General features: G+C 50.9%; 1 protein-coding gene across 1 annotated transcript; it reads right to left on the minus strand.

Moving 5' to 3' along the window:
* Window positions 1-923: 923 nt before the first annotated feature.
* On the minus strand, window positions 924-14,339 carry LOC140720609 (zinc-binding protein A33-like). The gene is made up of 6 exons (XM_073035441.1): window positions 13,654-14,339; window positions 13,480-13,575; window positions 12,377-12,610; window positions 11,327-11,349; window positions 11,112-11,230; window positions 924-1,539 (listed from the first exon to the last, which is right to left on the minus strand). Exons 1-6 carry the CDS (start codon window positions 14,062-14,064, stop codon window positions 1,007-1,009), a joined length of 1,416 nt encoding a protein of 471 aa, XP_072891542.1. The 5' UTR covers window positions 14,065-14,339; the 3' UTR covers window positions 924-1,006.
* Between the last annotated feature and the right edge of the window lie 11,204 nt (window positions 14,340-25,543).

The raw sequence follows: 25,543 nt of genomic DNA on the forward strand, positions 1-25,543 counted from the left end.
CCACACTCCTCCCCACCCTCTCCATCTGCCCATCACCCACACACTCCTCCCCACCCTCTCCTTCTTCCCATCACCTACACACTCCTCCCCACACTCTATCTGCCCATCACCCACACACTCCTCCCCACCCTCTCCATCTGCCCATCACCCACACTCCTCCCCACCCTCTCCAACTGCCCATCACCCACACACTCCTCCCCACCCTCTCCATCTGCCCATCACCCACACTCCTCCCCACCCTCTCCATCTGCCCATCACCCACACACTCCTCCCCACCCTCTCCTTCTTCCCATCACCTACACACTCCTCCCCACACTCTCCATCTGCCCATCACCCACACACTCCTCCCCACCTCTCCATCTGTCCATCACCCACACACTCCTTCCCCACCCTCTCCATCTGCCCATCACCCACACACTCCTCCCCACCCTCTCCATCTGTCCATCACCCACGCACTCCTCCCCACTTCCATCCCTTTACTCCGGGGTCCACTTTCCCCTCCTGTCAGATTCCAAAATCTTCAGCCCTTTGTCCCTGACACCTCTCACCTCCCAGTTTCTGACAGATTTCCACACTCCACCCCTCCCTTATCTATCAACCCTCCCTCAGCTATTACCCCTCACCTGGATCCACCCCTCACCTGCCCATTTCCCTCCACAGATGTTTCCCGACACGTTGGGAGACCCAGGCGCTTTGTGTGTTACCACCACTACATGTCCCGTGTTACCAAGATTCACCCTGATCTCCCTCTCCCAGTCAGCACCACCACCACTTGTCCCAGTTACCCTGTCAGTCATGGTGGACTTTAGCACCCGGGGGAGCCGGGGAGCTCAGGACCCGCCGCCCGCGGCTGCTGCTGAATCCGCAGTGTTTCTGTTCCGTTGACGGATGCGGTGAACGTGTTAAAATTAATGGACTGATAATTCTCACATCGTGTTTATTTCACTCTCCGCACATTTATATTTCAACAGACTTACTCCTGATGCCGGTCCTGGACCCGACCCGTTTACAGACCCGGAGCGGAACCGGAGCAGATTCTCAGCCACTGGTTTTTATCCCAAGGCCCGAAGGAAGGATAAAGTTTCTCCGTGAATTTATTCCCAGTGAAGGTGAGGAGATGGGACTTGGTCTCTGCGTTGTAAAATGAAACTGTCCCGGACTCGTAACTGAGATAAACTCCCACCCTCCTGGGGATGGGACCGGCAGGGAGTCGGGATTCAGGGGAGGTGAGAACCCACATCTCGTCATCAAGCCGCCCGATGATCCAGAATCCGGTCTCCGGACTCACTGTGACCCCTCCCTTCCTCTCCACAGACTCTGCGGCGACTCCCAGACCCCAGCGCCGATTCCCCGTCACCTCCACCTCCCAGTAATGTCTCCCCGATGTGAATCCCTTCGATCCCAGCACACAAAGCCAGTCTGTGAACCTCTTCCTGGTGTCAGGGAGATTCCTCCGGGTCTCGGTCCGTCTCACACTCTTCCGATCCTCAGACACCTCGAGCAGCGAATTTGCCGTTTCCACATCCAAGGTGACAGAGACTGGGGGGAGAAGCAGAGAATTAGAGAGTGCCCGGGACCGGGGGAGACAATGACCCCCACCACCCAGCAACTCCTGATTTAATCCGAGCCTGACCATGGGACAAGTTACAATGACCCCCACCGCCCAGCAACCCCTGATTTAATCCAAGCCTGACCATGGGACAAGTTACAATGACCCCCACCACCCAGCAACCCCTGATTTAATCCGAGCCTAACCATGGGACAAGTTACAATGACCCCCACCACCCAGCAACCCCTGATTTAATCCGAGCCTAACCATGGGACAAGTTACAATGACCCCCACCACCCAGCAACCCCTGATTTAATCCGAGCCTAACCATGGGACAAGTTACAATGACCCCCACCACCCAGCAACCCCTGATTTAATCCGAGCCCGACCATGGGACAGGTTACAATGACCCCCACCACCCAGCAATCCCTGATTTAATCAGAGCCCGACCATGGGACAAGTTACAATGACCCCCACCACCCAGCAATCCCTGATTTAATCAGAGCCCGACCATGGGACAAGTTACAATGACCCCCACCACCCAGCAACCCCTGATTTAATCCGAGCCTGACCATGGAACAAGTTACAATGACCCCCACCACCCAACAACCCCTGATTTAATCCGAGCCCGACCATGGGACAAGTTACAATGACCCCCACCACCCAGCAACCCCTGATTTAATCCGAGCCCGACCATGGGACAAGTTACAATAACCCCCACCACCCAGCAACCCCTGATTTAATCCGAGCCCGACCATGGGACAAGTTACAATGACCCCCACCACCCAGCAATCCCTGATTTAATCAGAGCCTGACCATGGGACAAGTTACAATGACCCCCACCACCCAGCAATCCCTGATTTAATCAGAGCCTGACCATGGGACAAGTTACAATGACCCCCACTACCTAGCAACCCCTGATTTAATCCGAGCCCGACCATGGGACAAGTTACAATGACCCCCACCACCCAACAACCCCTGATTTAATCCGAGCCCGACCATGGGACAAGTTACAATGACCCCCACCACCCAGCAATCCCTGATTTAATCAGAGCCCGACCATTGAACAAGTTACAATGACCCCCACCACCCAGCAACCCCTGATTTAATCCGAGCCTGACCATGGGACAAGTTACAATGACCCCCACTACCTAGCAACCCCTGATTTAATCCGAGCCTGACCATGGGACAAGTTACAATGACTCCCACCACCCAGCAATCTCTGATTTAATCCCAGCCTGACCATGGGACAAGTTACAATGACCCCCACCACCCAGTAACCCCTGATTTAATCCGAGCCTGACCATGGGACAAGTTACAATGACCCCCACCACCCAGCAACCCCGATTTAATCCAAGCCGGACCATGGGACAAGTTACAATGACACACACCACCCGGCAACCCCTGATTTAACCGAGCCTGACCATGGGACAAATTACAATGACCCCCACCACCCAGCAACCCCTGATTTAATCCGAGCCTGACCATGGGACAAGTTACAATGACCCCCACCACCCAGCAATCCCTGATTTAATCCGAGCCTGACCATGGGACAAGTTACAATGACCCCCACCACCCAGCAACCCCTGATTTAATCCGAGCCTAACCATGGGACAAGTTACAATGACCCCCACCACCCAGCAACCCCTGATTTAATCCGAGCCTAACCATGGGACAAGTTACAATGACCCCCACCACCCAGCAACCCCTGATTTAATCCGAGCCCGACCATGGGACAAGTTACAATGACCCCCACCACCCAGCAATCCCTGATTTAATCAGAGCCTGACCATGGGACGTTACAATGACCCCCACCACCCAGCAATCCCTGATTTAATCAGAGCCTGACCATGGGACAAGTTACAATGACCCCCACCACCCAGCAACCCCTGATTTAATCCGAGCCTGACCATGGAACAAGTTACAATGACCCCCACCACCCAACAACCCCTGATTTAATCCGAGCCCGACCATGGGACAAGTTACAATGACCCCCACCACCCAGCAATCCCTGATTTAATCAGAGCCCGACCATTGAACAAGTTACAATGACCCCCACCACCCAGCAACCCCTGATTTAATCCGAGCCTGACCATGGGACAAGTTACAATGACCCCCACTACCGAGCAACCCCTGATTTAATCCGAGCCTGACCATGGGACAAGTTACAATGACTCCCACCACCCAGCAATCTCTGATTTAATCCCAGCCTGACCATGGGACAAGTTACAAGGACCCCCACCACCCAGTAACCCCTGATTTAATCCGAGCCTGACCATGGGACAAGTTACAATGACCCCCACCACCCAGCAACCCCGATTTAATCCAAGCCGGACCATGGGACAAGTTACAATGACACACACCACCCGGCAACCCCTGATTTAACCGAGCCTGACCATGGGACAAGTTACAATGACCCCCACCACCCAGAAACCCCTGATTTAATCCGAGCCTGACCATGGGACAAGTTACAATGACCCCCACCACCCAGCAACCCCTGATTTAATCCGAGCCTGACCATGGGACAAGTTACAATGACCCCCACCACCCAGCAATCCCTGATTTAATCCGAGCCTGACCATGGGACAAGTTACAATGACCCCCACCACCCAGCAACCCCTGATTTAATCCGAGCCTGACCATGGGACAAGTTACAATGACCCCCACCACCCAGCACCCCCGATTTAATCCGAGCCTGACCATGGGACAAGTTACAATGACCCCCACCACCCAGCAACCCCTGATTTAATCCGAGCCTGACCATGGGACCAGTTACAATGACCCCCACCACCCAGCAACCCGATTTAATCCGAGCCTGACCATGGGACAAGTTACAATGACCCCCACCACTCAGCAACCCCTGATTTAATCCGAGCCTGACCATGGGACAAGTTACAATGACCCCCACCACCCAGCAACCCCTGATTTAATCCGAGCCTGACCATGGGACAAGTTACAATGACCCCTACCACCCAGCAACCCCTGATTTAATCCGAGCCTGACCATGGGACAAGTTACAATGACACCCACCACCCAGCAACCCCTGATTTAATCCGAGCCTGACCATGGGACAAGTTACAATGACCCCTACCACCCAGCAACCCCTGATTTAATCCGAGCCTGACCATGGGACAAGTTACAATGACCAATTAACCTGCCAACCAGTACAGGTTTGGACTGTGCAACTAGAACACCTGGAAGAAACCCACGTGGTCATGGGAGAACGTACAAACTCCTGACAGGCAGTAACGGGACATGAACCCGGGTCGCTGACAACATAATGACGTACCTGAATGAGAGAGAGGCTGAGATTCTGTCAGAGTCTGCTAAGTTAGCAGACGAGTATGCTTTAACCCACAAGGTAAAGTTTTTCCCGAGCAAGAGCTACCAAAGGAGTAGCAGGGATAACAAAGATAACCCACCGGCTAAACCAGAGAGTAAACCGGGGACTAGTGATAAAAGTCAGGAGGAAGGGAAGCAGTCAAAAGAAAAATTTCCCAGTTTCAAGTGTTACTTTTGTGGGAAGCCTGGTCATGCGGCATCCAATTGTTTTGCTATGAAAAGGGAAAAAGGGACAGAGAGAGAGAAAACCCCAAATGCCTGCGTTCAGACGGTTAAAACACCGCTGAAGAAGGAGGGGTCTGACCGAGTTCAAGAGGGATTTGAGAGATTTATTTCAAATGGGTTTGTGTCTGTGAAGGAGGGATCAACTCCGGTTCCAGTGAGAATCTGGAGCGATACTGGAGCTTTTCAGTCACTGATATTAAAGAGTGTTTTGGAGTTCGGTGCTGAGATCGAGATTTGAGAGTTAGGGGGCAAAAGTTTAAGGGTAACACAACGGGGAATTTCTTTACTCAGAGAGTGGTAGCTGTGTGGAATGAGCTTCCAGTAGAAGTGGTAAAGGCAGGTTCGGTATTGTCATTTAAAGTAAAATTGGATAGGTATATGGACAGGAAAGGAACGGAGGGTTATTGGCTGAGTGCGGGTCAGTGGGACTAGGTGAGAGTAAGTGTTCAGCACGGACTAGAAGGGCCGAGATGGCCTGTTTCCATGCTGTAATTGTTATATGGTTATATGGTGGTGAATATTATCAAAGGTATTGGAAAGGGGACTGAAACCGTGCCTTTGCATAAGATAATTCTGAAATGCGACTTGGTATCTGGACCAGTCACAATAGGGGTGCGGTCTGAACTACTGATAGACAATGTTGATCTCTTACTCGGAAATGACCTTGCAGGTGGGGATGTTTACGCAGCAGTTCAGCTAGCCAGTGAGCCTGCTGCTGCTGAGGGCCCGCCCATAGATGCTGATGTGTATCCCCCCTGCGTAGTAACTAGAAGCATGTCGGAAAAGGCTGCTGATGCGAATATTGATTTATCTAGACTTTCCTACTGTCCCTAAACCAACAGGACTTAGAGGGTAGTAAGGCTGAGGAGAGTAAGTAGGATGAGAAAGACGTCTTTATTGAGGAGGGAATTTATAGAAGAACTAAATAAAGATCCTGAAATTATGGCTTTAAAAGAGAGAGCTCTCTCTGAGGATGAAATTCAGAAAGTCAGTGGGATATTACCTTAAAGATGGGGTGTTGATGAGGAAGTGGAGATCAGCCACTGTGCCTGCAAGTGAGGATTGGGCTATTGTGCATCAGGTAGTGGTTCCAAAAGTTTACAGGGCTTAAGTTTTAAACCCGGCCCATAAGATGCCTTTAGGTGGACATTTCGGAGTAAAGAAAACAGTGCACAGGATGATGAGGGAATTTTATTGGCCTAACGTGAGGAAAGATATTGTAAATTACTGTAGAAGGTGTCATACATGCCAGGTGGTGGGAAAACCTAATCAGGCCATCCCTAAGGCACCACTTCAGCCGATACCTGCGTTTGGTGAACCATTTTCCAGGGTCATAGTGGATTGTGTAGGTCCATTTCCAAAAACTGCAGCTGGTCATCAGTACTTGTGAACAATTACGTGTGCTGCATCTACGCTCCCTGAAGCCCTGCCTCCCAATGTCTAACCATGTCAGCAACTTCCCTATAATACCACGGGCTCTTAACTTGGGAAGCAGCCTCATGTGTGGCACCTTATCAAAGGCCTTCTGAATCTCCAAATATACAACATCCACTACATCCCCTTTATCCATCCTACTTGTAATCTGCTCAAAGAATTCCAACAGGTTTGTCAGGCAGGATTTTCCCTGAAGGAAACCATGCTGACTTTATACCATCTTGTCCTGTGTCACCATGTGCTCCATCACCTCATCCTTAACAACTGACTCAAACTTCTTCTCAACCACTGAGGTCAGGCTAACTGGTCTATAATTTCCTTTCTGCTGCCTTCCTCCTTTCTTAAAGAATTTTCCACTCCTCTGACACCATGCCAGACTCCAATCATTTTTGAAAGGTCATTTCTAATGCCACCATAATCTCTAATACTACATCTTTCAGAACCCTAGGGTGCAGTTCCTGTGGTCCAGGTGACTTATGTACCTTTAGGTCTTTCAGCTTTTTGAGCACCTTCTCTCTTGTAATAGTAACTGCACCCACTTCTCTTCCTTCACACACTACATCAGGCATACTGTTAGTGTCTTCCACAGTGAAGACTGATGCAAAATAGTCATTTAGTTCATCCGCCATCTCCTTGTCCCCTGTTATTAATTTTCCTGCCTCATTTTCTGGCGGTCCCATATCCACTCTCATTTCTCTTTTATTTTTAACATACGTGAAAAAACTTTTACCATCCACTTTGATATTATTTGCTCGCTTGCTTTCACATTTCATCTTTTCCTTTCTAATGATTGTTTTAGTTGCTCTGTTTAGGTTTTTAAAAACTTCCCAATCCACTATCATCCCACTAATTTTTGCTTTGTTGTATGTCTTTTCTTTTGCTTTTACAATAGTTTTGACATCCCTTGTCAGTCATGGTTATACTATTTTACAATTTGAGTATTTCTTCGTTTTTGGAAGAGATGAAAACATACTCACGTCCTGCAGCTTCCTCATTTCCCCAGAAACACACACCATTGCTGCTCTGCTGACATCCCTGCCAGCAGCTCTTTCCAATCTACTTTGGCCAACTCCTGTCTCATACCACTGTCATTTCCCTTACTCCACTGAAATACTGCTACATCAGCCTTTACTTTAGTGATCACCAAACTTTTTAAGCCCAAGATCCCCTACCTCGGTCATAGTCAAAGCTGACATCGACCCCCAGATTGATTAGTTACACACATGCGCACTGGGGCAGAAAAGACCGGAAGTAAAACCCCGCAACCTGGAAGTAGAAATATTGTTTAAGCACCAGGGGTACACACCCTTTTTTGCATCGCGGACTGGTTTAATATTGACAATATTCTTGCCGACCGGCCGACGGGGGGGTGGTGGGGTTGGGGATTAAACACGACTGGAATACAGCGATACTCGATACAGGTTCCTTATGTCCAGTCTACTCCACAAATTAGTTTTCGCGGCTCTTGGCACTTAGATTCTGTCCCACTTGCTCACGTTTTCTCCACTCAAAAAACTCAGCGGGTTTGTCTTTAAGTGCAGGGTGCTTGGACTCAAGGTACCGAAGCAGTTTTGAGGATTTCACTGCCTCATTAGACAGCCTCCAGGCCCAAACTGCAGCCTCCGCCCGCCCGCCCTCCGCCAGACACCCTGGCCGGGTGCGGCTGGTCGTGGGTGGGGTGAGAGGACAAGGTCAGGGCCGGAGGTCCCCGTGCCGGTTCCAGTCCGGAGAATGCGACAAAGCGGGGAGTGTGACAGGACGCCTGCCCGCCCCCCTTGTAGGATCTATCGGCCGACAAAAGTTTGTTTCAGTAGATCGCAGCGCGGTAGCTGCTCTGCTACTTACGGAACCCTGAGCCCGAATTAGATCGTCTGAATATTTTAGCACTGGGTTCCCCACGAGCATTCGGTGTGGTGAACAGGTTTAGAGGCGGCGCCCACCTCTCCGCGCTCCAGGCCAGTACCAACGGCACTTCTCGCCGGCCGCGTGAGGCGAACCAGTGATTCCTGGCACAAGGGTATCACTGCGTTTAGGCAACTGATGACCTCGCGTGGGTTCAAGTTTAACAGTGGGCAAGACAGGGAATGAGGAAAGGTGCAGCTGACTCGTATCGTTTCCTCGCGGCCCGGTGGTTGGGGACCACTGAATTACACTGTGTAAACACAAAGTACACTGCAGATGCTGTGGTCACATCAACATGTACAAACAAGCTGGATGAACTCAGCAATCAGCAGGTTGACTGTTCATTTCAACGGACGCTGCCCGACCTGCTGAGTTCATCCAGTGTGTTTGTACGTGTTGAATTACACTGTGTAATGCGGGGGAGCTACACACACGCGTACTGGGCAGAAAGAACGGAACAAAACCCTGCAACCCGGAATCAATCTTTCAACAGTATGTGTGTATTTATTTTTGAATTTTTTTCGGGATCTACTGGGAAAGTCTCAAAGATCGACCAGTCGATTGTGATTAACGGGTTGGCGACTGCTACTTTACTTTCTCTCTATCAAATTTCAAGTTAAACTCAATCATACTGTGATCACTGGTTCCTCAGGGTTTTTTACCTTCAGCTCCCTAATCGCCTCTGGTTCATTACGTAACAGCCAATCCAGTATAGCTGATCCCCTAGTAGGCTCAATGACAAACTGGTTTAAATGCCATCTCTTAGGGATTCAACAGAATCACTCTTGAGATCCATTATCAACCTGATTTTCCCAATCAACCTGCATGTTAAAATCTCCCATGACTACCAGAACATTGCCCTTTTGACACAGCTTTTCTATTTCCTGTTGTAATCTGTGGTCCACCACCCAGCTCTGTTGGAGGCCTGTGTATAACTGCCATCAACGTCCTTTTACCCTTGCTGTTTCTGAACTCAACCCACAAGGATTCAATATCTTCCAATCCTATGTCACATCCTTCTACTGATTTGATGCAATCTTTACCAGTAGAGCCACACCACCCCCTCTGCCTACCTTCCTATCACTCCGATAAAATATGTAACCCTGGACATTCAGCTTCCAACTACAACCATCCTTCAGCCACAATTCAGTGACGGCCACAACATCATACCTGGCCATTTGTAATCGTGCAACAAGATCATCCACTTTATTTCTTACACTACGTGCATTTAGATACAACACATTGAGTACCGTATTTGCTGTCCTTTCTGATTCTGCATCCCTAAAGGTTTGATACTCAGCCTGTTGGCTGCAACTGAGTTCCATCACCTGCCTGTCCTTCCTGACAGTCTGACTGCAGGCTATCATTACCATTTTTACCATCCGTCCTATCCTGAGTCCCTTCACTCCAGTTCCCACCCCCCTACAAAATTAGTTTAAACCCTCCCCAATAGCTCTAACAAACCTGCCCGCAAGAATATTGGTCCCCCTTGGGTTCAGGTGCAACCCATCACTTCTGATCAGGTCACACCTCCCCCAGGGGGATCCCAATGATCCAAGAACCTGAAGCCTGCCCCCCCCTGCACCAGCTTCTCAGCCACACATTTACCTGCCAGATCATCGTGTTTCTACCCTCACTGGCACCTGGCACAGCAGCAATCCAGAAATTAGTACCCAGGAGGTCCTAATCTCTGGATTAGAGAGAGGCAAGAGTGGATATCGGACTGCTGGAAAACAATGCTGGAGAGGTAGTAATGGGGGACAACGAAAGGGTGGATGAACTGAAGACGTATTTTGCATCAGTCTTCACTGTGGAAGACACCAGCAGTATGGTGGAAATTCCAAGTGTCAGGCGACGTGCCGGGCGTGAAGTTAGCATTTGTAACGTTCTCGCTCGGGTGTGAAGTAACGCCGAGGTAAACGTCGAGATAAACCAGAATCAATGCAAACGAGACCGCAGTAAGATTAACCATTTACTGTTCACTCTTCACATTAACGCATGGTGAAAAAGCGTTGCTTTCACTGTGTCTTTGGTGCATAGAGAGACCCTAGTCAGCGTTATGGTGGCACATGTGAGTGACCCCCACCCTTGCGTGAATCTCAAACCGGTAATTCCCCACAAGACGCGGCGAACCCGGATGTGACGTCATCGCAGCCGCGATGTATTACAGACAAATCGATTGATTTAAACAATCCTAACTTTAACTAAAAAAAAAGCTAACAAATTACTACGCAAAAATATTATAAACTAAATAACTGCCATAAAGGCAGCACAGCATTACTAGAGAACAGGTTCTTGGGAAACGGAAAGATCTTTAGGTAGCTGTCACCTGGACTAGACAGTGTACATGCCAGAGTTCAGAAAGAGGTGGCTGAAGAGATCATGGAGGCATTTGTAACGATCCTTCAAGAATCACTGGATTCTTCAATGGTTCTGGAAGACTGGAAATTTGCAAATGTCACTCCACTGTTCAAGAAGAGAGAGACAATAAAGGAAACTCTAGGCCAGTTAGTCTGAAATAACAAGCCAGATAAACAAAGGAGAACCAGTTGATGTTGTGTACTTGGATTTTCAGAAGGTCATTGACAAGCCATATTTGGCATCTAATTACGACTTAGTAGTGTCTCATAAACAAGCACAAGTGAATCTTATGTTTTACCGTGTTTAATGCCGCCAATCACTTCTTCCGATGCTATGTCGAGCAAATAGGGGTGATGGAATTTTTCAACCAATAGGGCACCATCTGTCACTGACAATGTGTGGGTATCCACACTAATCCTGTAAATATTATACAGATGGTTATAAACTGAGCATCAGTAATATTTGAACTATTTTACAAATCCATACAGAGTTTCGGTCAAGACCATGTCCTACCTCCTCTTCCGACGAGCTTCCTCCTGAAATAAATCAAACACAGATCTCAATTGACTGAGACTGACCATCGGCATCCGAACAGCAGGAATCTGAGACAAGTTATTAAAAACTGCTGAAAATTCCCACTGAACTCATTCCCACTAACACGAACAGAGAAAGAGGGACATTGAACCATGGGAGAAAGTACAAGGAATATTTATGAGAATTATACGATAACAGGGAGAAGGAACTTACAGGAGAGACTGGACAGGTTTTAAGATTCTGAATGTATTTGATTGAAAATATTTCTGCTTGTGTGGAGACAATAAGTCAAAGATAAAACATCAGTTGGTTGTTAATAACTCCCACAAGAAATGTAGTGAAGAGAATGTGGAACTCACTGCTACAGGAGTGGCTGAAGTGGAACATCAGAGATTGAATGTAATGGGGAAGCTGGATAATCACATGAGGGACCATGGAGTTGGGGACACTGTTACTGGGTGTGGTGAGTAGGTGGGAGGAGGCTTGTGCACCAGGGAAACTGATAGGAGAGAATGGACTGAAAGTCCTGTCTCTGATGAAAATGGGATATAATCTGATGAAGAATATTTCTGAAAAACAAAAGACAGTGCAAAATTCTCCAGAACAATGAACCTGATACAAACCAGATATAGATGGTAAATCCGATGTGTAGGTCACATTCTGGAATTCAACCTCAGTTCCCACCGATCAACAGAGAGGGACTCACACCCACTGCACCAGACACACTCACTGTCTGTGACTGTAATGGGATGTTATTCTGAGTCTCAGTGGATATTATACGTGGGAATCACAGAAGTGATCACTGGCTCAGTGCTACGATCAGAGTAAACATTCCCGAGAAGGATGCAGACTGTTCAGCGATGTACAGATGTTGTGAGAGGCCGGTTTGGAGACAACAACCCTGAACAGTCAAAACATCCGTCTGGTTTCAATCAGTTTACAACTCCAGTATCTGTAAATCCCACACTGAGTTAAAATACATCATTTTGTGACTATGTACTTTTACAGAACCAAACTGAAATCTCTCACCATGAGGAATATCACATTGTCTTTCTGATCCATCCGTGTCTGTAACTCAGAGATTTCCTCCTGAATAGAATTTAACTTCTCTTGAATCTCACAAAGATTTTTCTCCATTGGATTTAGAATCCTCTCCTCTTCTTCCCTGAGATCTCGGAGTGCGCGCTGCTCTTTCTTGGTGATAATCCGGCGCAGTTCATCAAACTGGGATGTGATGTGGGACTGAACATTTTGTGACTGTTCCTGTCGAATGAAAGGAGAGGCTGGTTTATTATTTGGCCCTGATGTATTTCCTTATGATATGGAAGGGTCTGTCCAGCCCATTATCATCCAAGAGGACCACAACCTTGCCGTTGGGTTTGGAGGCTTGTGTGCCTCAATGACCCAAAGAACACTGTTGGCTGGAATGTGGGCTTTATGCTTTGACTCTTGGTGGGGTCACCCATGTCAAACAGGTCAAAGGGTAGAGGCCAGAGTAAGAGTGGTCCACTGGTCCTCCAGGTTCATGGGTTCAGCTCAGGGCTAACAATACTGACTGGTAAAACAAAATTGTTACGGAAACAATGAAGAGTCTTTCTACATCTGAGTGCCATGTTATTCCTGACTCTCCACTCAGGATCTGCATGACTGACAGTAGTGAAAACCGAGAAGCAGCTACTGACATGTTGAATGAAGACATGAACACTGCCGGAGATGGAGGACCTTCATTGCTGTCCCAAACTCCAGTGGCATAACAGGCAGCAAGTGAGTGGTTCCCAGATATTCAATCACATTTCCCTGAAACCCAGTCTTCCTCACTGACCTATTAACTCCCACCTGATTCACATACAATACCCCTTCACGGGGTTAATTACAGTAGCCAATTTACTGAACAATCAAAACATCCGTCTGGTTTAAATCAGTTTACAACTACAGTATCTGTAAATCCCACATTGAGTTGATTGTCGGCTAAAAGAAGGTACTGGTTACAGAGAGAACGTGCAAACTCCACGGAGACAGCACCAGAGGTTAGGATCGAGCCCAGGTTACTGAGCTGCGATACTCTGCTATTCTGCATTAAAGGGAACAAAACTACACAACAAGATTGTAAATTCTGCTCAGAAATGCCTCACCCGAACTCCAGAAATCTTCTCTTTCTGTTGCTGCTCCATTTCCTGAAAGTCTGATTTCTTTTTTGCGAGAGAGTCCAAGGAAGATTTAACCCGATCCTGGGAATTAAAGAGTTAATGGATTAGTCAAAACAAAAAGACAACATAAACAGACAATCGAAAGCGAGTTATTTTTACCTTGTAAATTTTAACGGCTTCGTTAACCGGCATGAAGTTGTGAGGCTTGTGTTCCCGCGCAGTCGCACAGATCAGGCAGATCAGTGTCTTGTCCGTCTCACAAAACGGCTTCAGTTCTTCCCCATGTTCCTCGCAGTAACGTTTACTTTCCTTCCCTTTCGGATTCAGGTTTAGTTTTCGAGCTTTCTCAGACAGATTTGCTAAAACCCGATTGACCTTGAGGCTGCGGTCTGCAAACTCCTCTCTACATTCCGGGCAGGAGTTTCTCTTCTCCCTTTCCCAACACCGTGTGATACAGGAGCGGCAGAAGTAGTGACCACACTCCAGTGACACCGGATCGGTGAAGAAATCCAGGCAGATGGGACAAATTACCTCCTCGGTCCAACTCTCGACCCGTCCTTTCGAAGCCATGTTAACTCCCGGTACTTCCGGGTTCAGGATCCTTCACTTTCGGGGAGCTGCTGAACCCGGCAGTGCCGGGAATGTCCACTAGGGGCGCTGCAGTCTCGGGAATGAACAACGTTGCTCCAAGTGTTCTCTGGGCAGGAATCGCGGCAATTTCCACGTCAGGGTGGGATCAGAAACACATTAAAGAGGTCTGAATATAAATGAACCCGGAGCGCGGAGCCTGGATCAGTATAAAGTACAAGTGAAAGGGACAATTCCTGAAAAGCGAGACAGACAGTTGGCCTATGTCCCTGCCTGCTCCAGCCCCACTGAACTTGTCCTCATACATTGACTCCATTCTAAACCCTTCAGGTCAATCCCTCCCAACCCACATCCGCGACACTTCTCATGCCCTCAATCTCCTCAGCAATTTTCAATTCCCAGGCACTGACCGCCTCATCTTCACCATGGATGTCCAGTTATAACTTCTATCCCCCATCAAGATGGCCTTACAGCTCTCTGTTTCTTTCTCAATAAAAGAACAAACCAGTTCCTCTCCATCTGGAAGGACTGGTGCTCACCCTCACCAATTTTCCTTCAGCTCCTCCCACCTTCTCCAGACTCGAGGGCTATCCACGGTTATCCGCATGAGCCCCAGTAATGCCTGTCGAAGAACAGCCTATGTTCCAGTCCTTCCCCAGTAACGCTCCCCAAATCTTCCTCAGAAACATTAATGACTGCATTGGTGCTGCTTCATGCACCCATGCTGAGTTTATCAATTTCATCAACTTTGCCACTAACCTCCACCCTGCACTTGAACTCACTTGGTCCATTTCAAACACCTCCCTCCCCTTTGCCCTTCTCTCTGCCTCCATCTCTGGAAACAAACTGTCAACTGACATATTTTATAAAGCTACTGATTCCCACAGGTAGCTTGACTATACCTCTTCCCACCCAGTCTCCTGTAACTTTTCTAAATTCCTTCATTTCCACTGTATCTGTTCCCAGAATGCAGTTTCCCCTTCCAGAACATCAGGTATGTCCTCCTCTGTAAAGAACAGGGTTTCCTTTCCTCCGCTACTGATGTTGCCCTTACCTGCATCTCCTTCATTTCCTGAACATCTGTGCTCACCTCATCTTCCCTCTGCCTCAACAGTGATAGAGTTCCTCTTGTCCTAACCTACCAGCACGTAAGTGTCTGCATCCATCACCTCATCCTCCATAAACCTCCACCATCTCAGAATCAGAATCAGGTTTATTCTCACCGGTATGTGTCATGTGTCATGTACTGTATTTTGTTAACTTAGCAGCAACAGTTCAATGCAATACATGATATAGAAGTACAATATCTATCTATATATATATGTAAATCAATTACAGTATATGTATGTTGAATAGATTAAAAACTGTGCAAAAACAGAAATATATATTAACAACGTGTGGTAGTGTTAATGGGTTCAATATGTGCATTTAGGAATCGGATGCAGAGGGGAAGAAGCTGTTCCTGAATTGCAGAGTGTGTGCCTTCAGGCTTCTGTACCTCCTTCCTGATGGTAACAGTGAGAAAAGGGCATGTCCTAGGTGCTGGGGGTCGTTAATAAAGGACGCTGACTCAGAGACATTGCTCCTTGAAGACATCTTGGATACTTTGAAGGCTGGTACCCAAGATGGAGCCGACTAAATTTATGACCCTCTGCAGATTTTTTCGGTCCTGTGCAGTAGCACCCTCCCCCCCCCACCCCCACCCCCCATACCAGACAGTGATGCAGCCTGTCAGAATGCTCTCCACGGTACATCTATAGATGTTTTTGAGTGTTTTTGTTGACATGAAGTATAATCGCTGTCTTGCCTTCTTTATAACTGCATCAATATGTTGAGACCAGGTTAGGTCCTCAGAGATCTTCACACTCAGGAACTTCAAACTGCTCACTCTGTGTTCCTTCGTCTTACCCTTCCTGAAGTCCACAATCAGCTCTTTCGTCTTACTGACGTTGAGTGCCAGGTTGTTGCTGCGACACCACTCCACTAGTTGGTATATCTCACTCCTGTACACCCTCTCGTCACCACCTGAGATTCTGCCAACAATAGTTATATCATCAGCGGGTATATGGATGGTATTTGAGCTGTGCCTAGCCACATAGTCATGGTATCCGATCACCAAATTCATCTTTACCTCCTCCCTTCTCTACATTCCGCATGGATCACTCCCTCCATGACTCCCTTGTCCATTCACTCTCCCTACTAGTCTCACTCCTGATACTTAACCCTGCACGTGGCCAAAGTACCTATTCACCTCCTCCCTCACCTCCATTCGAGGACCCAAAATGTCCTTCCAGGTGAGGCAACACGTCATCTGCTGGGTCATTTATTTGGTCTGCCGCTCCCAATGCAGCCTCCTCTACACTGGTGAGACCTGTTGTAAACTGGGGTTCTGCTTCATCAAACTCCTCTGCTCCATCTGCCAAAGATGGAACATTTTACTTCCAATTCTCATTCCCATTCCGACCTGACAGTCCACGGCCTTCTCTTGTGCCACGACGGAGCTACCCTCAGGCCGAAGGAAAAACACCGTGTAGTATGTTTGGGTCGCCTCCAAACAGATGGCATGAATATTGATTTCTCCTTCCCGAAAAAAAATTCCCTCCCTCTCCCTTCTTCTTCTATCCCCCACTCTGGCCCCTTACCTTCACCTTCCTGACTATCATCTCCCCGTGCGTCCCCTCCTCCTTCCATTTCCCCTATGGGCCATTCTGCTCTCGTATCAGATTCCTTCTTCTCCAACCCTTTACCTTTCCAACCTACCTGGCTTCACCTATCCCTTTCCAGCTATCCTCCCTCCCGTCCCCCACCTTTCTATTCTGGGGACTTCCCACTTCCTTTCCCGTTGTGAAGAAGGATCTCAGCCCGAAATCCCATTTCCATAGATGCTGTCTGACCGGTTCCTCCAGCATAGAACATAGAAAATCCACAGCACATTATAGGCCCTTCCGCCCACAATGATGAGCCAGCCATGAATCCTGCTCCAGAAGCTGCCGAGAATTTCCCAACCACACAGCCCTCTATTTCCCTAAGCTCCATGTACATATCTAAGAGTCTCTAAAAAGCTTTTATTGTATCCGGCTCTACCACCTTCACTTCACATTCAATGCACCCACCACTCTTTGTGTGAAAAATTCACCTCTGACATCCCCTTGTACCTCCTTCCAAGCACCTTAAAACTATGCCCCCTCATGTTAGCCATTTCAGCCCTGGGAAAAAGCCACTGGCCATCCACACGATCAATGCCTCACATAATCTTATACACCTCTATCACGTCTCCTCTCATCCTCCGTCACTTCAAGGCCAAGTTTACTCAACTTGTCTCATAAGATATGCTCTCCAATCCAGGCAACATCTTTGTAAATCTCCTCTGCACTCTCTCTATAGTATCCACAATCTTCCTGTAGTGAGGTGACCAGAACTGAACACAGTACTCCAAGTGGGGTCTGACCAAGGTCTTATATACCTGTAACATTACCTCACGGCTCTTGAACTCAATCCCACAGTTGATGAAGGCCAACACAACATACGCCTTCTTAACCATACTGTCAACCTGCGCAGCAGATATGAGTGTCCCCTGGACAAGGTCTCGCTGATCCTCCACACTGCCAATATTCTTACCATTAATATTACATTCTGTCTTCAAATTTGACCCACCAAAATGAACCACCTCACACTTACCTCAGCTGAAGTCCATCTGCCACTTCTCAGCCCAGTTCTGCATCCTATCGATGTCTGCTGTAACCTCTGACAACCCTTCAGACTATCCACAACACCCCAACCTTTGTGTCCTCAGCAAATTTACCAACCCATCCTACTGCTTCCTCATCCAGGTCAATAATTAAAACCACAAAGAGGAGGGATCCCAGAACAGATCCCTGCGGAAAGCCACTGGTCACCATCTTCCATACAGATAGGAACCATCTACAACCACTCTTTGCCCTCTGTGGTCAAGCCAAAAAGCAAGGTCTCCTTGGATCCCTCGAACTTCTGGTAACGCCCCCAATCCCTCTCCTTCACCATTCCCCATCCCCCTTTTCCCTCTCCCACCTTATCTCCTTGCCGCCCATCGCCTCCCTACGGTGCTCCTCCCCTCTTTTTTCCTTCCTTGGCTTTCTGTCCTCTTCTGTCAGACTCCCCCTTCTCCAGCCTTATACCTCTTTCACCAATCAACTTCCCACCTCCTTACTTCACCTCTCCCCCTTCAGGTTTCACCTCTCACCGAGTGTTTCTCTCTCCCCTCCCCACCTTTTAAATCTCCTCAGCCTTTTTCCCACCAGACCTGCCGAAGCGTTTCGGTCCGAAGTGTCAATTGTACTTTATTTCCATAGAGGCTGCCTGGCCCGCTGAGTTCCTCCAGCATTTTGTGTGTGTTCACCGTGTACATCGAGTCCTTCCTGGTGACTTGTGGTCGGTGGTGTTAGTCTGGAGGAACTCTGCCCAAGTTCATTAACGCAAAGTTCACATGCACAGGCGATAAACAAAGTTACTGGCGGGTGCTTCCTCACCGGGGATTGGGGCCTGTTGTCCGCAGCTGCCTGAGGGTGACCGGCCTTTCCTCGCCGGGGATCGGGGCCTGTTGTCCGCAGCTGCCTGAGGGTGACCGGCTTTTCCTCGCCGGGGATCGGGGCCTGTTGTCCGCAGCTGCCTGAGGGTGTCCGGCCTTTCCTCGCCGGGGATCGGGGCCTGTTGTCCGCAGCTGCCTGAGGGTGGATGGCCTTTCCCCGCCGGGGATCGGGGCCTGTTGTCCGCAGCTGCCTGAGGGTGGATGGCCTTTCCCCGCCGGGGATCGGGGCCTGTTGTCTGCAGCTGCCTCAGGGTGCCCGGCCTTTCCCCGCCGGGGATCGGGGCCTGTTGTCTGCAGCTGCCTCAGGGTGCCCGGCCTTTCCTCGCCGGGGATCGGGGCCTGTTGTCCGCAGCTGCCTGAGGGTGCCCGGCCTTTCCCCGCCGGGGATCGGGGCCTGTTGTCCGCAGCTGCCTGAGGGTGACCGGCCTTTCCCCGCCGGGGATCGGGGCCTGTTGTCCGCAGCTGCCTGAGGGTGACCGGCCTTTCCTCGCCGAGGATCGGGGCCTGTTGTCCGCAGCTGCCTCCGAAACCCGCCTCCTGCTGCTGGGAGACCGGAGCTGCTGATGGATCTCTGGTGCTCTCACCTCTCTCCCGTGCAATACGACAGACTGAAGGGCGAGGGAGGACAAGGACCGATGACCCTTTCTGCCGTCCTCAACCCTCCTCCTCTCCCTGGTCACCCCGCTCTGGATCTTTTCATTGCAAACTGCCGACGAGACATCAACCGTCTCCACTTCCCCACTCCTCCCTCCAATTCCAACCTCACTACTTCCAAACTCCCTGCTCTCCACTCCCTCAGCACTAATCCTCACCTCACCCTCAAACCCGCGGATCAGTGGGGTGCTGTAGTAGTCTGGCGTACTGACCTCCACCGCTGAGGCCCAGTGACAATTCTCAGACATCTCCTACTTACTTACCCCTCGAACAGGACCTCACAGAGGAGAACCAGGCCACTGTCTCCCTCACCATCACCGACTTTATAAGCTCTGGGGATCTCCTATCCACTGCCTCCAACCTCATAGTTCCTGTACCTCCCCTTTCTACCCAAGATCCACAAACCTGCCTCTCCAGGCAGACCCATTGTTTCAGCTTGTTCCTGCCCCTGAACTCATATCGACATATCTCGACTCTGTTTTATCCCTCCTGGTCCAGTCCCTTCCTCCCTACAACAGTGGCACTTCACACTCTCTGGATCTTTTCAATGATTTCACGATCCCTGGCCCCGATCATCTGATTTTCACTCTGGATGTCCTGTGCCTATATACCTCCAACCCCAACCAGGAAGGCCTCAAAGCTCTCCATTTCCTACTGAACAGCAGACCCAACCAGTTCCCCTCCACCACCACTCTCCTCTGTCTGGCAGAACTGGTCCTCACTCTCATTCATTTCTCCTTTGGCTCCTCCCACTTCTTTCAAACCAAAGGTGTAGCTATGGGCACTCACAAGGGTCCCAGCTTTGTCACGGGTACCTTTTTGTCAGCTTTGTGAAACAGCTTATGTTACAAGCCAACCCTAGTGTCCGTCCCCCACTTTGCCTACACTACATCGACGACTGAATTGGTGTTGTTTCCTGCACTGATTCTGAGCTCTTTGATTTCATCAACTTTGCCTCCAACATTCACCCCGCCCTCAAATTTACCTGGTCCATTTCCGACACCTCCCTCCCCATTCTCGATCTCACTGTCTCTTTCTCTGGAGACAGCTTATTTACTGATGCCTATTATAAACCCACAGACTCTCACAGCTACCTGGATTATACCTCTTCCCACCCTGTTACTTGTAAAAACAACATCGCCTTCTCTCAATTCCTCTGTCTCTGCCACATCTACTCTCAGGAAGAGGCTTTTCATTCCAGAAAGATGGAGATGTCCTCTTTCTTCAAAGAAAGGAGCTTCCCTTCCTCCACCATCAATGCTACCCTCAACCACATCTCTTCCAGTTCACGATGTCTGCTCGCAGCCCATTCTCCCGCCAGCCCACCAGGGATAGGGTTCCCCTTGTCCTCACCCGCCACCCCACCAGGGATAGGGTTCCCCTTGTCCTCACCTGCCACTCCACCAGGGATAGGATTCCCCTTGTCCTCACCTGCCACCCCACCAGGGATAGGGTTCCCCTTGTCCTCACCTGCCACCCCACCAGGGATAGGGTTCCCCTTGTCCTCACCTGCCACCCCACCAGGGATAGGGTTCCTCTGGTCCTCACCTGCCACCCCACCAGGGATAGGGTTCCTCTGGTCCTCACCTGCCACCCCACCAGGGATAGGGTTCCCCTTGTCCTCACCTGTCACCCCACCAGGGATAGGGTTCCCCTTGTCCTCACCTGCCACCCCACCAGGGATAGGGTTCCCCTTGTACTCACCTGCCACCCCACCAGGGATAGGGTTCCTCTTGTCATCACCTGCCACCCCACCAGGGATAGGGTTCCCCTGGTCCTCACCTGCCACCCCACCAGGGATAGGGTTCCTCTGGTCCTCACCTGCCACCCCACCAGGGATAGGGTTCCCCTTGTCCTCACCTACCACCCCACCAGGGATAGGGTTCCCCTGGTCCTCACCTGCCACCCCACCAGGGATAGGGTTCCCCTGGTCCTCACCTGCCACCCCACCAGGGATAGGGTTCCTCTTCTCCTCACCTGCCACCCCACCAGGGATAGGGTTCCTCTTGTCCTCACCTGCCACCCCACCAGGGATAGGGTTCCTCTTCTCCTCACCTGCCACCCCACCAGGGATAGGGTTCCTCTTCTCCTCACCTGCCACCCCACCAGGGATAGGGTTCCTCTTGTCCTCACCTGCCACCCCACCAGGGATAGGGTTCCTCTTCTGCTCACCTGCCACCCCACCAGGGATAGGGTTCCTCTTGTCCTCACCTGCCACCCCACCAGGGATAGGGTTCCTCTTCTCCTCACCTGCCACCCCACCAGGGATAGGGTTCCTCTTCTCCTCACCTGCCATCCCACCAGGGATAGGGTTCCTCTTGTCCTCACCTGCCACCCCACCAGGGATAGGGTTCCTCTTCTCCTCACCTGCCACCCCACCAGGGATAGGGTTCCTCTGGTCCTCACCTGCCACCCCACCAGGGATAGGGTTCCTCTTCTCCTCACCTGCCACCCCACCAGGGATAGGGTTCCCCTTGTCCTCACCTACCACCCCACCAGGGATAGGGTTCCACTGGTCCTCACCTGCCACCCCACCAGGGATAGGGTTCCCCTTGTCCTCACCTGCCACCCCACCAGGGATAGGGTTCCTCTGGTCCTCACCTGCCACCCCACCAGGGATAGGGTTCCCCTTGTCCTCACCTGCCACCCCACCAGGGATAGGGTTCCTCTGGTCCTCACCTGCCACCCCACCAGGGATAGGGTTCCTCTTGTCCTCACCTGCCACCCCACCAGGGATAGGGTTCCACTGGTCCTCACCTGCCACCCCACCAGGGATAGGGTTCCTCTGGTCCTCACCTGCCACCCCACCAGGGATAGGGTTCCCCTTGTCCTCACCTGCCACCCCACCAGGGATAGGGTTCCACTGGTCCTCACCTGCCACCCCACCAGGGATAGGGTTCCCCTTGTCCTCACCTGCCACCCCACCAGGGATAGGGTTCCTCTGGTCCTCACCTGCCACCCCACCAGGGATAGGGTTCCTCTTGTCCTCACCTGCCACCCCACCAGGGATAGGGTTCCCCTTGTCCTCACCTGCCACCCCACCAGGGATAGGGTTCCCCTTGTCCTCACCTGCCACCCCACCAGGGATAGGGTTCCCCTGGTCCTCACCTGCCACCCCACCAGGGATAGGGTTCCCCTTGTCCTCACCTGCCACCCCACCAGGGATAGGGTTCCCCTTGTCCTCACCTGCCACCCCACCAGGGATAGGGTTCCCCTTGTACTCAGCTGCCACCCCACCAGGGATAGGGTTCCTCTTGTCATCACCTGCCACCCCACCAGGGATAGGGTTCCCCTGGTCCTCACCTGCCACCCCACCAGGGATAGGGTTCCTCTGGTCCTCACCTGCCACCCCACCAGGGATAGGGTTCCCCTTGTCCTCACCTACCACCCCACCAGGGATAGGGTTCCCCTGGTCCTCACCTGCCACCCCACCAGGGATAGGGTTCCCCTGGTCCTCACCTGCCACCCCACCAGGGATAGGGTTCCCCTGGTCCTCACCTGCCACCCCACCAGGGATAGGGTTCCCCTGGTCCTCACCTGCCACCACACCAGGGATAGGGTTCCCCTGGTCCTCACCTGCCACCCCACCAGGGATAGGGTTCCTCTGGTCCTCACCTGCCACCCCACCAGGGATAGGGTTCCTCTGGTCCTCACCTGCCACCCCACCAGGGATAGGGTTCCCCTGGTCCTTACCTGCCACCCCACCAGGGATAGGGTTCCTCTTCTCCTCACCTGCCACCCCACCAGGGATAGGGTTCCTCTGGTCCTCACCTGCCACCCCACCAGGGATAGGGTTCCTCTTCTCCTCACCTGCCACCCCACCAGGGATAGGGTTCCCCTTGTCCTCACCTGCCACCCCACCAGGGATAGGGTTCCCCTTGTCCTCACCTACCACCCCACCAGGGATATGGTTCCTCTGGTCCTCACCTGCCACCCCACCAGGGATAGGGTTCCCCTTGTCCTCACCTACCACCCCACCAGGGATAGGGTTCCTCTGGTCCTCACCTGCCACCCCACCAGGGATAGGGTTCCTCTTGTCCTCACCTGCCACCCCACCAGGGATAGGGTTCCCCTTGTCCTCACCTGCCACCCCACCAGGGATAGGGTTCCCCTTGTCCTCACCTGCCACCCCACCAGGGATAGGGTTCCCCTTGTCCTCACCTACCACCCCACCAGGGATAGGGTTCCCCTTGTCCTCACCTGCCACCCCACCAGGGATAGGGTTCCTCTGGTCCTCACCTGCCACCCCACCAGGGATAGGGTTCCTCTTCTCCTCACCTGCCACCCCACCAGGGATAGGGTTCCTCTGGTCCTCACCTGCCACCCCACCAGCCTCTGTGTCCAGCACATAATTCTCCGTAACTTCCACTATCTCCAACACAATCCCACTACCAAGCACATCTTTCCCTCCCCCTCACTTTCTGCTCTCTGCAGGTTTCTCCCCCTACACGACTCTCTTGTCTATTCACCCCTCCTCACTGATCACCCTCCTGGCAAACAGAACATGTGGTACACATCCTCCCTCACTACCATGCTGGACCCCAAACAGGTGAGGTGACACTTCACCTGTGAGTCTGTCGGGGTCGTATACTGTGTCCGGTGCTCCCGGTGTGGCCTCCTGTACATCAGTGAGACCTGACATAGATCGGCAGACTGCTTCGCCAAGCACCTATGCTCCATTTGCCAGAGAAAGCAGGATCGCCTAGTGGCCACCCATTTTAATTCCACTTCCCATTCCCATTCCGACACATCAATCCATGGCCTCCTCTACTGTCGCGATGAGGCCACGCTCAGTTTGGAGGAGCAACACCTTATATTCTACTTGGGAATCGTCTGACCTGATGGCATGAACATCGATTTCTCACCCCCTCCTTCACCATTCCCTGTCCCCTTCTCCCTCTCTCAATTTATCTCCTTGCCTGCCCATCGCCTCCCTCTGGTGCTCCTCCCCCTTTCCTTTTTCCCACGGCCCTCTGTCCTCCCCCATTGGATTTCCCCTTCTCCAGCCCTGTACCTCTTTCACCAATCAACTTCCCAGCTCTTCACTTCACCCCTGCCCCTTCCCGGTTTGACCTCTCACCCTGTGTTTCTCCCTCCCTCCCCCCACCGTTTAACCTTCCCACCTGGGTGGGTGACACAATCCTTGCTTGGGTGACAAATGATCATGTGAGCGAGGCTGAGTGATGGATGGGCCGAAAGGGGCAATGGAACAGTGAGTGAAGGAGGGGCAGAAAGAATCCCACACTCAGACATCGTGTTAATGCTCTGAACTCAGGATTCCGCCAATCCAGCTGATAAACGTTTGGACGTTCAGTTCATGGCGGTACCGCTTTCAGCCAGGAGATGGGGATAGTGAGCTGTCCAAGGATCAGTTTGACGGTGAACATCCCCACCTGCTGCTGGGAACCGGTACTGCAAGGGGTGCAGGGAAAAAGAAAGTCAGATTCTCTTCAGCCCTTCTTCACCTCTTCCCACCCCAGACTCACCTGGTATATCTATCACATGTCATTTGTACTCCTTACCCTCCTCCGCCTTATTCCGACTTTAACCCTCTCATTCCCAGTCCCGATGAAGGGAAACATCGTCTGTTTATTCCTTCCATAAATGCAGCCGTTCCCGCTGAGTTCCTCCAGCATTTTGTGTTGCTCGGGATTTCAAGCGTCTGCAGACTCTCGTCTGTCAGATCCATTTGTTGTTGCTTGCTTGTTTGTTTATTTGAATCAGATGCTCAAATAACTCAAAATAAACTGAAAATACTTGACCTGTATTCCCAGATCTCTTGGTTCTGCTGCACTCCTCACTCAGGTAGGCCCTACCAAAGTGCAACATTTTGCAGTTGTCCACACTGAATTCCATCTGCCATTTTCCAGTCCGATTTCCAGCTGGACCAGATCCCACTGCAAACTCTGTTAGTCCTCCTTGCTGTCCACTACACGCCCAATCTTGGTATCATCTGCAAATGTTCTAATCTTCAGCAATGAGACCATTTACACGGAGCCCTGCCACAAGAAAGCAGCAACCGTCATCAAGGACTCCAACCATCCACACCATGCTCTCTTCTCTCCGCTCCCATCGAACGGGACGTTCAGAACCCTTAGGTCCCACACTGCCAAGTTCGTGGACAGCTGTTACCCTACAACCATCAGGCTCTTGAACCGGCTTGGACAACTCACTCACCACAACTCTGAACCGATCCCACACCCTAGACTCACCTTCAACAACTCTTTACAAGTAATTTTTCTT

Source organism: Hemitrygon akajei, chromosome 2 (assembly GCF_048418815.1).
Source record: "Hemitrygon akajei chromosome 2, sHemAka1.3, whole genome shotgun sequence".
NCBI classification, from domain to species: domain Eukaryota; kingdom Metazoa; phylum Chordata; class Chondrichthyes; order Myliobatiformes; family Dasyatidae; genus Hemitrygon; species Hemitrygon akajei.

What these genes read in the sequence shown, in the direction of transcription:
- LOC140720609 (XM_073035441.1), bottom strand. Translation starts at nt 14,064, where the DNA reads ATGGCTTCGAAAGGACGGGTCGAGAGTTGGACCGAGGAGGTAATTTGT. An exon ending in AGAAGATTTCTGGAGTTCGG is followed by an intron (nt 12,611 to 13,479) that starts GTGAGGCATTTC and finishes TTCATTCGACAG; the next exon opens with GAACAGTCACAAAATGTTCA. An exon ending in GATTGGCGGCATTAAACACG is followed by an intron (nt 1,540 to 11,111) that starts GTAAAACATAAG and finishes TTCTCCCCCCAG; the next exon opens with TCTCTGTCACCTTGGATGTG.